At 45.7% G+C, this 12374-nt stretch overlaps 1 protein-coding gene across 2 annotated transcripts in view; it reads left to right on the top strand.

Moving 5' to 3' along the window:
• The window catches only part of LOC138258812 (peptidoglycan recognition protein 1-like), a 160431-nt gene extending 152680 nt beyond the window's left edge, over positions 1-7751 (top strand). For both annotated transcript variants that reach the window (XM_069206058.1, XM_069206059.1), the window contains one exon: positions 4494-7751. In XM_069206058.1, coding sequence (XP_069062159.1) covers positions 4494-4678 — 185 coding nt within the window. In that variant the 3' untranslated portion in view covers positions 4679-7751. The remainder of the gene's footprint in view (positions 1-4493) is intronic.
• The last annotated feature ends 4623 nt before the right edge of the window (positions 7752-12374 follow it).

A 12374-nucleotide genomic window follows, 5' to 3' on the forward strand; every position in this document is an offset into this window, starting at 1 on the left:
TAGGGGCTTGGAACTCAGTGTTATTGATTCTCCCTCACTTCTAGAAGACTGTGAGTACTTTGGGCTATCACTATCCCTGTGCTGAGGCTGGTTAGAAAGGATGGCCGGAGATCCCTCTGGGGTTAGCAGAAACTTATATCCTAAGCTTCAACTTCTCCTGAGTGCACAACGCACCCATGGGTTACTAATCGTGGTGGTTCCTGCATGTTACTCACCTCTACTCCTGGAGGCCTCCTTCTCTTTGGCAGCGGCTACAGATCAAGGTCATCTCTCATCCTTCAAAAGCAATAGGTTTAGGACCCAGTGTGCTGACCTCCGGCCTCTCAGGGAAGGTTAGCCCTCCTCTGTTCAGTTCTAGGGTACTCCCTGGGACTGCCCAAGCAAGGGTCCCCCAGGCACCACAGTCCACCTGATCTCAAGCACATGGTCCACTCACCTGACCAATCAGAAGCAGTCATAAAGGATGCTGATGCAACTAGGCTGTCTCCAGTGCCCCACATCCACTGCTAAAGGGCACCCAAGGAAGTGCAGATACATTCAAATGAGCGGAGGCTTCTGCTAGGATCCCACAAGTATTGATACAGGTGTGCACCCTGAATATTAAATACAGAATATCGAGGGATGCAAATATCGAGGACAAAATACTGAATCATAAATATTGAAAGGTTAGTTAGTAAGTATAGATTTTCTACACCTAACTCCACACCAGTGGTTAATTTGCAGGTAAAAATGTGCCGGTGATGAAAGCTCACCTCTGAAACACTTGGATGCTGCATTTAAATGTGAGAGCATGGAATACTGAGGAAGCATAATCCTGAAGCCATCTCAGACCTCTTTAATCCATTTAGAGACACTCCCTGCTCCTTCAGCTCACACTTGCAACGTTCTGCTTTCTCCCTTTAGGATGCTTTTTTGTTTTCTTTTCCTCCATCTTTTTCATGTGTCTTTTGCTCGTAGTAAATGCTGAGGCAGAAAAGTAAGTGCCAGCCCTAAAAAATTATTGCCGGTGCCCTGTACTGGAAACCAACATCTCAAATTAAGCACAGCTCCTCATATACGTACTGTGGTGAAATGTATATCTTCAAGGTACTTTTCTACCCTGAACAAGCAGAAATCTGAAGAAAGACGAATGCTTGAGGCCAAACTTCAGGGGTGCAGAACAATCCCATAAAGGAAACCCTTCTTTAGCACTACAATGGAAAGTTACAGCTCTGAGGAGAAAACTCAGTGCAATTTATAACAATAGATTAGAGTTCACTTTGTTACGCCTTCAAAAAATAGCATATGACTGGGTAATAAGGTGAGTTCTCAGCTGGCGCAGCAAATCAGGGCCAAACAAGAGAAGGAATACATTGGACACCTTAACTGGGAATCCAGTCCTCCGGCTGTATCTGAAGAAGATAAGGAAAGGACTTGCAATGCGTTCTATAAAAATCTTTACTCCTCTGACCCCACCAATGAAAAAGTGCAACTGGATTACCTAGCTGGAGTAGACCTTCCTCAAGTTACAGCTGACCACGACAAGACTCTAAGAGGACCAAGAAGGAATGATGAGCTCCAGGGAACTATCAATGCCCTAAAGTTCTACAAATTGCCAGGGCCTGATAGGTTTATGACCCGTTCTATAAAACCTTCAGCTCCAAACTGGTGCCCCATCTCATGGCCCTGTTTAACTACATTACTGTAGCTCACACTATCACCCCCTCGATGGGTGAAGCATTAACCTGGAAAGACCCACATTCTTGTAGTTCATATAGGCCCATCACAGTATTAAACCTAGACACCAATCTCTACTCTAAGACCTTAGCCACTAGATTGGACTATATCATGCTGGACCACCCTGATCAGTTCAGTTCTATTAAAGGCAGGAAAACACATGACAACTTATAAATGGTGGTCCACCTGGTCGAAAAAACTACTAAAAAATGTATTCCAGCAATACTATTAGTTCTGGCCGCCGAAAAGGCATTCAACCAGGTGAACTGTCCCTTCCTCTTCCATACGCTCCATTGCTTTGGTTTCTGTGAACAATTCATAGCTATGGTACAGGCCAGCTATGCCACAATGCCAATCTGCAGTAGCAAGTACTGGTCAATGGGGTGGGTTCAGACCGCCTCAGCTTAGAACGCGGGATGAGGCAGGGGTGCCCCCTCTCCCCACTCCTTCTTGCGTTCAGTATTGAACTTGCAGGTTATGAGACGGTGGCCGGTTTATGCATCAACCAATGTAGATCCTTCCTATTGAATTTGACACGGCCCACCTGTGAGATGGACGCCCTGGCAGGCTCCACTCCTTTCTATTGGGCTAAAAAAGACACCACTTACCTGGGTATCCTTATCACCCCTAAAGTGACCAACTTGTATCGAGCAAACTACTCCCCACTTTTACAACAATTAAGAGCTGACTTTAAAGAGATGGGCACCCATGTACATTTCATGGCTTGGCCGCATCCGTGCATTCAAAATGACTGTCTTACCAAAGCTATTACACCTCTTTCAAGGTACCCCCATTGTGGTAGAACACAACTTTCTCCCCACTCTTTGCTCTATAGTAGCCCGCTTTATCTGGCAAGATTGCAGGGCCCAGTTACCATACAAGTTATGTTGCTACTGAAAGGCTCCTGTGGTTTGGGCTATCCGGACTTTCACCTGCATTATAGAGCTACACAGTTAAGGGTGATTTCTGAATGGTCTCAAAGATAATCCGGCAAGCACTGGCTTCAGATGAATAGGGCGGTTATGGGCTATAGTTATGGGGTGTCCTGTGGAAACAGAGAGTGGATCGACTCCATGATACGTATCTTATTACACCGACTTGAATGACTCTTAAGGTGTGGAATGCGGTGAATCGAACATCTGGGTAGGCTACATTCCCCTACCCCTTTACAGATTTACACTTTAATCGGCCTTTCCACCTGCGCTTACACAGGAACCCTTCGACCTCTGGAGAGAAGGGGGTATCTCACTGTCTCTGACTTGTTTCATGGGTGGGAATTGCTCACCTTCGATAACTGCCAGCAAGACTTCGCTCTCCCAAGCTCGGAGTGCTACCATTACACACAGTTGAGGCTTTGGGTTCTCCACCCGGATCTACGGGAAGCCGCAGCTAGAGACCTCTCTCCTGCTGGGAAGTTTATTAGACAGGTGAGGGGCTTTAAGGTTTGTATATCATTTCTATACTCCCTGTACCACCATGAATTCCCCTAATCCTAGCCATGTTGTTTTTTGCAAACAATGATTCCGGAAGGGATGTGGAGCAAACTTTGGAGAGATATCCCCAGACTTAATCATTCAATGGGAAAGAAGGAGACACACTACAAAATACTTTTAGTCCACTGTCTATAGCATACAAAACTGGAAAAAAACTTCTGGACCACATCAGATCTCTGTCAGTGAGCTGTGGGCTAGTTTAAGTTTTTCATTATATATGGTGGGACTGCCCGATCATTCACTTGTTTTGGCGGAAATATTAGGCAAAATCAAAGAAATCCTGGTTTACCATCACCGGATACACTGGGAATTTTCCTGCTGGGATTGCGGGATGATTCCCTTAAACATCAAACCTCTAGTTCCCAGGTGATACTGTGGTTGTGCCTTAGGCAGCTAAGCTAAGATGGCTCTGGCCACAATGTGGAAGAAGAGGGCAGCACCCTCGCTGTGTCAGTGGAATGCCAGGCTCTGGCAGGCCATCACTATGGAGAGGATGGCTGATATTCTGCTAGACAACTTTAAATATTATGAAAATATTTGGGGCCCCTTAGTACCATTCCTTTTATCAGGCTTGCCACTTCTTGCATGTCCCACTCATATGGGGGGCCATCTCTTTCAAATTTAAAGTTAAAGGATACCAGCGTGTACGCCTATTGTAGAAGGTTCTTTGCCTCGATAAGATGTGGCATAACGACTTGAGCTGCTGACTTCGGACTTGGGGAACCAGGATCAAGTCTCAGTGTGGGCTCAGCTTCCTGTGATTCTGGGCAAACCATGTAATCTCCCTCTGCCTACAGTTCAGCACCTTGAGACCCTCATGGGTGAGTAGCCACACTCGATGAATCCTTGACTGATTCTCCATCTTGTTTCTGCTTCGCTCAGCTTCCGTGCATCAGGTGCCCCTTCAGCTACTGCACTCATGTGCTTTTGTCCCGGGTTATTGGAGGGGGGTTAGGTTGGGCAATGGTATTTTTGTATCTTGATGTCCATGAGACAGGAGTATCCTACCTAGATGCACTGGTTAAGCCATGGATGCTGCGATATGACGGAAACTGCATGTAATATTAGCATTGTTTATGTTTAGCTCTGTGTCCTTTGTTGATATTACTATCATTACTATGAAAACTGTCCTTAAAACTTATTAACGACAAGATGACAAAAAAGCATAAACGGCTGAGCTGGCCCTGCAGGGTTTAACTCCTTGGTCTTCTGGATGCATGCAGTTGGCTGCAGTGAACTCTTAACTGACTGACATATGCTACCTGTTCACTTGTTTAATTTCAGGCAGAAACCCAAGCCAGGCCGCCTTGAAGGCTGTGCAGGAACTCATCAAGTGTGGGGTCACCAAGGGCTACATCCGGAAAGACTACATCGTGAAGGGTCATCGTAATCTGAATGCCACCACCTGCCCTGGGAACAGCTTCTACAACCTCATCACCAAGTGGCCGCGGTTCAATGCCAAAGCCTGAGCTTCTCTGAGGATGTCTTTGTATTGTTTGTGTTACTCTTAGCTCTGCAGCAAGTTCTCTCTCTCTCTCTCTCTTCCGCCCTCCCTGGGCCTCTATGGCTTGTGCTACTTTCATATATGCAGAAGGTCCAGTGCTTCATTGGTAAAAACATAAGAGCCAGGGCCCTCGTCAAGAGGCCACTACATCTTACACCACTCATTGCCAAAGTGAGTACCAACCCAACAACCAATCATCTCACTCTTACGGTGGAGACGATTCAGGTCCCCAAAGCTATAAGAATGGCGTGGGTGGCAGGTATCAGTCATTTCAATGCATATTGAATCAATAAAAATCTGTTATACTCATCCCTACTTTGTCAAACAGTGCCACCGTGTGGCAAATAGTCATAAGTGCAGGTGTTGACAATTAAATACCAGTGCTGATCACCAGAAACCACGGCTCAAAATAAGCACTAGTGAGATCTCTCTCTCTCTCTCTCTCTCTCTCTCTCTCTCTCTCTCTCTCTCTCTCTCTCTCTCTCTCTCTCTCTCTCTCTCTCTCTCTCTCTCTCTCTCTCTCTCTCTCTCTCTCTCTCTCTCTCTCTCTCTCTCTCTCTCTCTCTCTCTCTCTCTCTCTCTCTTCCTCCCTTCCTTCTCTCTCTCTCTCTCTCTTCCTCCCTTCCTCCCTGATAAACCTGTTTAGTTACGTACCCTGTGTGGTAATGCAGGATCTCACCTGTGCTACCCCTGACACAAAGCTGTTTAATAATAAGTGTTCAAGACTGAGCAATAAATGTATTTTATGTTTTTTTGATTTATTTGCTTTACTTTCTTTAAAGTGCCTTAATTTTCAGGCACCTCTTATTTTAATTCACCATCCTGCCTTCTCTGTGCTGTGACACGTATTCACATGTTTTACCCATTTAGACACATCCCGTGCGAATGATCTCATGGGACCAAGTAATGAGACCCCAATACTAACAAGGGGGGGGCTGCAATTACCATGTCTGGGGTTACAAAATCTGGCGGCTGATTGCATCACTGCGCCATGCAAATATGATTGATGGTGCCATGAATTATGGTTACCCGTGTGGGCCTGGGAACACTGGGGGCCCGATTCACAACACCATACACCCGCAGTCGCAGATTTTCATCTAAGTGCGATCCACAAGTTTTGGAAATTCATAACCATTCCCAAAAGTACCTGTGACAGGCTGTGGCAGGTGCAGGTTTCCAGGTGTACTACTGGCAAGGTCATGTGACTTTACCTGAGGGCTCCTGTTCCTAAAATACATATAAACAAACCGGGGTTAGTGGGTAACCAAGACCAACCCCACTAGTCTTACACAAGTTAAAGTGCAACCTATGAGGAACGCGGTAACTTTAATCCTTAAATGCTAGAGCCTCATTAAATATTCCTTGGTTTGAAATTAATCCACATTGCCACCTCTGTGCACTCTTCTACAAAATCCATCTTTGTTTGAAATCATTGCACAGGGGGCAACATGTGTTTTGATGGGTAAACCCGCTTCTTCAGGGGTGACATTCAAGCACCCAAAGTGTACCTAATGGATTTTATTTGTATTACTGTCCCTGCAACACCTCCAGGTGTAGTAAGTGGGATATAAAGCTATAAATACAATTAAAAGCACGCTCTTCATTAGCTCAGTTGTTAACTCTTTGCATTATCACTAAAAATGAAAAAATCTTTGTCATAACAAAGCTTGGAGTTAAAGCCAGTACTGGATCCCAAGCATCCTTTACATTTGCAAATTAACTGGCAGGGAACATTTGCATTTCCTTCAGGCAGCAGTACCCTGGCAGAAAGGCTTGTTTAGCTGCCTGCCCCGCCCTCGGCTTCAGAGCACAGGACACTCCCTGAATGACACTTCAGCTGAAGCATTTAAACTGTTGGAATTAACCGCCCCGGAACGGTTGTCTTTTCACAAAAGTATGAGGCACAGTGTTTCATAAACAATAAAAGTATGGGCACCTTGTGCCCCTCCGATACCGCCCACTTCAAACACTGTGTATAGGTAATTACCACCATGTAAATTTCATATCACAAGTCACTTTTTTAATGATTAGATCAATGATTGCCCCATTCCGGTATCAGCAATCATGTGACCTGCTTTTAAGTGATCAAATAAAGATGACTGATTATTGATTGATTTCAAATAAAGATGGATTTTGAATAAAACTACACAGAAGTGGCATTGTGGATTAGTTTCAAATCAAGAAATATTTAATGAGACTATCCTATCCACAATCTGTAGAGTTCTCCACAGTGGAGGACTTCATAGCGGGGAACAGTGCTCTCCGTGCAAATACATACTTTTCTCACCGCAAAGAAACACATTTTCTCCAGAGCTGTAGTGTGGTCAGTTTTATGTATCCTTTGCGCGTTAGGTTCAGGCGTTAGGCCTTTGTTCACTTTGCCCTGGATATATTTTATTCCTTTGCTCGCAGCATAGAGCCTCAGTGCACTTTGCTCTAAATGCTTTTTATTCAGCTTCGTACTGTTATTTTTCAAATAGCCAGTTCTACGGTCTTGTTTTATTTTTTATATCACACCGTTTAGCCTTCTTCAGCACTGGAGTTTTCAATAACACATTCTTGTTCACTCTGTGCTTCAGTCAAGGATACAGTCTGGTACATTGTCGATAGACGTGGTAGGAGTTTAGTCTTTGGCATTCTTGCGTAGAGACATTTTGTGATCACACTGACATGTTAGTTATAAAAACTCTCCCTTGTCCTAATACACGCAAGAGGGAGATTCCGACCAGGGGACCACAACTAGACGCTGACTGCCTCGTTGCAGATGCTGAACCAGATCACAGGCCTTTGCTCAGGTATGAGGGTTGATGGCTTCCCAGGGAATCTAAAAGGCAAGTTAGAAGCTTAACATGCTGTGCTTGAAATAGAACTAGAAGAGAGAGAGTAGAAATCATTAACACCATGATAGCGTTATTCTTATGTTTCACTCTCCTCGTGACTATTTCAATCCTACTGTGTTGTATGGTTCTGGTTATTGCGGCTCACGCCTTAATATAAAAAATACAGTAGTGTTATTAAAACAATCTATAAAACTCAAACTGCCTTTGTCATTTGTATATGAGATCATACGTAAATGAGAGAACTGGTTTGGATCTGAGTGACCACGACTTCCCTGAGAAGTTGCCAAGATGTCATGCGCTCGGCTGCCCAATCACCCCCTCCCCATGGGAGAGATGAGGCACTGCTAGTTAGCCGGAGCAAAACCGGATTCAGGGTGACAGAGGTCCTTCTAAGTGGGTCAGACTCAGTCCCCCACACCAGGAACAACCCTGCTACCTAAAAATCCAGTAGTCTCATTTAGGATAATGAGAGCCCACGCGACAGAGCGAAAGCACTTTACCTACACCCCTGGCACAGTTAGTGGTGGTTCATGTCCCTCCCCACCCTGGAAGCAGAGATACTCCAGCTCTGTGCTGAAACAAGTCTCCAACCCTTTATAGGATGGAAAGTAGTCAACGGAGAGATTGTGAGGCCCACAAATGTCCATGTTTGTGGGCGGTCAAAGACCTCCAAGCACACCAAGCCTTGGCAAACCCATGTCCCAGAATTTCAGGTGAATTTATGCTTGTGGAGATCTCATACGTTGTGGAGAACTCGGCCCCCGTAAATAAGTCCCTTCGTGAATTCCTCGTTAACATGTCAGAGACAAATTTGGTCCTAAACTTACTTTAACAGACAAATTTATCTTTGTGAAAAGGGTCCAGTGTCCTTTTCTAATGACACCCATGTTCACTTTCACAACCCGCTCCTAGCTGGTGTTAAATGGGGGCAGGAGGTCTATACAGGCCGGAAGTGGGGTGTCAGAGGGCCTGGTAGCGTGTAGGTTGGCAGAGGGGTGCACTGCATGTACCCCAGTGCTGTAGGAGGGGGTCGGGTTGGCCTCAGTTTGCACTTGTGCCTTTAGCCCCTACCTGATCCACAGGCTTTACCGGTTGGTATACCTGAGTCTGGTGTTGATGCTTTTGGTAAATCCAGGAAACACCGATCTCTTGTGATCTACCACTGCGGGGTCCTACCTTGTAATCCGCCCTGCAGTGCTTAAGAACCAGTGCTTCTCTTACCCAAGTCAATGACACCCACATTAGCAAAGTGGGAAAGAGGAAGGTCTGAGTTGGCCATGCAGAGTTCTCACCTGTGACCTGCAGGCCACATACAGTTACTTCCTGGCTCATTATAAGCAGTATAGCGCTTATAAAATATGAGTGGAAGAATGAAGGTGACGCAGTCTCTTTGCCTCACTGTGTGAGGAGAAACCCAACACCCCTTGGTCCCTTCCTGGCTTTATTAATTATAAGAGAGGCCTTTCTACCTCCTTCCAGACTTCACCGATCCCAAGGAACCATTGAACCAAGATAAACCCCACCCCAGGCCCATGGCTCCTGGGTCCTTCTCTGCGCTTCCAGCTTCCTGCTAGAGACACAGGATGATCCGGCTCAGCGAGGTCTGAGGCGCCAGGTGCAATATATAATAAGTACTGTGCCTTTCCTGGTGCTGCCCCCTGGCCTTGTTCCTCCAGGTGAAGAGCGGGTGATGTTGGCACCTGGATGGGTTGGTGAAGCCAGGTGCCTTCTTTTTCCAGGGAGTGAGTGACTGCCACCTTCCTGCTGGACTGGTGGGACCTGGTTATTAAGCTTTCTCCTCCCTCCTCTAGAATGTGGTGGTGGAAGCTCACTCCACCCAGCAGCAAGGTACAAACAGACAGAGGAGTATTGCTTGACTTTTACTGGACTTTAAAGTTACAGAGCACAATTGTGACATCAGAAGTTGCCCAAGCTGCGTGTAATGAAGCAAGGATTTTAGCCTCCTTGTCATGTGAGTTGGGATTGCAAATCCTAAAAAAGAAAAAGAGAATGTTCTGGGGTTGGCTCTTTCTTTCATCCTTGTGGCTTGGCGTTCTAGGGGGCCACAAAGATCTGGGAAGACAGAGTAAGGCGGGGCTCCACTGATGGACTGTGGGGGTTCCAAGTCTTCATCGCTGGGGTACCATGGGAGGCAAAGGGCTTCAGCACTAAGGGATCAGGGAATATGGGGTCACAGGACTGCGATGATGACATAATAGGGGGGTCAAAGCAGTGGCTAAACAAAGGCCCCCACAGCCCTGGCCTCACAGCTCCATGTTCTTTTAGCAAACTAGGCCTGCTGTTGTGCACTTTAGCCCAGTTACATTTTATTCAGCGTTGCTTTGTTTTTCGAGCATTAGCCACATTTGCAGTGTTGTTTTATTTTCTTTATCTGGTTGTCCTTTCACTTAGTAAAGCATCACATTGTAAGCACTGCATTCATTTCACTTTGTGGTTTCCCCAAGGCTGCAGTCAGATAGGATTGCCTGCAAAAGTGGTACACTGTGTCTTCAACATTCACAGAAAGATACATATCCTTACGTGGGGACCTTTTCTTAGAACATCAGTAGTTTTATTCTAAAAACACTTCTCTGTTCCATACATGTTAGAGGGAGATTCCAGCCAGATGACCACGACTGCATGCTGATTGCCTTCGCTACAGCTGCTTGCTTAGACTGCAGAATCTCTGGCCTATATGGGGACAGTGTCTTCTTCAGACAACAAGCTTCCTTGCTCAGGTATGGGGATGATGTCTCCCGGGGGAAACCTGAAGGGCGGGTTGGGGATTATCAAGCTGAGCTCTAACATAGCTTAGGTAGGAAAGATATATATTGCTCCTAGTGACAGTATGGTGGGATTTTTCCTGTGTTTCACTCTCCTAATCACCATTTTGCTTTTAGCGTGTTTTATCCTCCTAGTTATAGCAATACATGCCATATTATCTAAGATGCAGTTACCTCAATAAACCTTATAGAACTATATTCTGATTCTGTTTGCCTTTGCCTGTGTGAGATTAATGTAACTGAGAGAAAGGGATGAGATGTGATCGACCACAATTCCCCTGAGGAGTCCTCTCTGTCATGCGCCCGGTCACCACAATCATCCCCGCTCTCTGGTGGAGATGAGACACTGCTAGTTGGCCGGAAACCGGGATTAGGCCGACAGGTAGGATAATGAGAACCTGCGCGACACTCAATGATTCTGTCACCAGCACCCTCTAACAGTGCCTCTCATCTCTCCATAACACATCTCTCACACGTATTTAATTTATTGTATAGCGGCTCTCTTACCAGCATACGGTGTCAGGGCACTTTACCTCACACACACAAACAGACCATGAATCATATGTGTGTAAATCAGTGTATAGAAAATGTTACATGAGACAAAAGGAATACAAGGTGTAGGATTCACATGTCATCCACATTGGGAGGCATTTTTATGAGTGCTTGGTCTGAGAAAGCATAAACTCAGGATTCAGAACATAACACAGTGGTTAGGGTTGACTTCACTAATAAGAATACATTTTTACCCCAAAAAAACCCTTTTTAGTAGCATTAGGATAATGAAAGACTCAGAAAAAAACATAAGTTTCCAACTTGTACAATAAGGTTGCTTGCAGCTCTTTGGTGGCAGTTCATGGCTCACTGTGCTAGATTATGATGGTAACTTATGAATGGCATAGTAACGAAAGGATCTCTGTGACAAAAGCAGTATCCTACTGAGCATTGCACATAAAATACTGTTCTGGGATCCGCGTAGTACAAGTTCTCTTCAGCAGGCATATTAGCCCTCTGCGCTACCTTAGATGAGTCAAAAACTGCCAGTAGACAAAACTCTGATCTCTCTCCTGGAGGTTCATTAAGCACCAGCGTTATCTTGACATATTTATTGTTGCTGAAAACTGTTGGATATACAAGGAACTCTGCACTTTTTTCAAAACTGCTGCACTGCTACAAAACTGACCCCTCACAGTAACAAAACAAGCCTCCCACCTTCCAGCCTGTGGAAAAGGCCTCTTTTTGACATGGTTAGCCGCCACTATTTGCCTGATGTATGATGTAGCCTAGAAATTGTAGTGCCCAGGGCCCCTGCTAACCAGGTTCCCTGGGATAGAGCTCTTTCCCTAACACTGTTGTGACGCATTGACACAATTGGATACACCTTTCGCTGAAACTATAAATTCCTAGTAAAAGGTACTTAGGTAACCAGTGCATGGGGTACTATGGGTAGGCCCTCGAGGGCAGCAGTACTGATTATGCAACTCTCTAGGGCCATGCACCCTGATGCCCCCAGCACTGCCATTGCAGGCTGGGTGTACTGGTGCAAACCTAAAACTCAAACATGACATGGCACACTGCCTGGGTGCCCTGTCCACCATTCACTGCATATACTATGGATAAGACACCCCTCTGGCAGGCCTTTCAGCCCTAAGGCAGGGTGCACCATACTATATGTGAGGGCATTGCTGCATGACCAATATACTCCAACTGTGTCCTTTCCAAACCTGGCACTTAGTGAGTGAACAGAGCAGCCATTTTAATGCATGTGCTGGACACTGGTCAACATGAGTTTCCCAGCTACATGAAGGCCACCCTGAACCCTGGGTTGTTTGGTATCAAACGACTCAGAATGATAAATCCAAACTGGTACCAGTATTGGATTTATTTCTAAATGTACCCCGGGGTCACCTTAGAGGTGCCCCCTGCAAACTAAAGCTAACTACCTTGGCATGGTTGCTGGCTGTTTCTGCCCAGCCTGCCACCTCCAGACACTCAATCTACAAACCTTGGGGGAGAGCCATGTCTCTGTGGTTTGTAGAAC

The sequence above is a fragment of the Pleurodeles waltl genome, chromosome 9 (assembly GCF_031143425.1).
Source record: "Pleurodeles waltl isolate 20211129_DDA chromosome 9, aPleWal1.hap1.20221129, whole genome shotgun sequence".
In the NCBI taxonomy this organism is placed as follows: Eukaryota; Metazoa; Chordata; class Amphibia; order Caudata; family Salamandridae; genus Pleurodeles; species Pleurodeles waltl.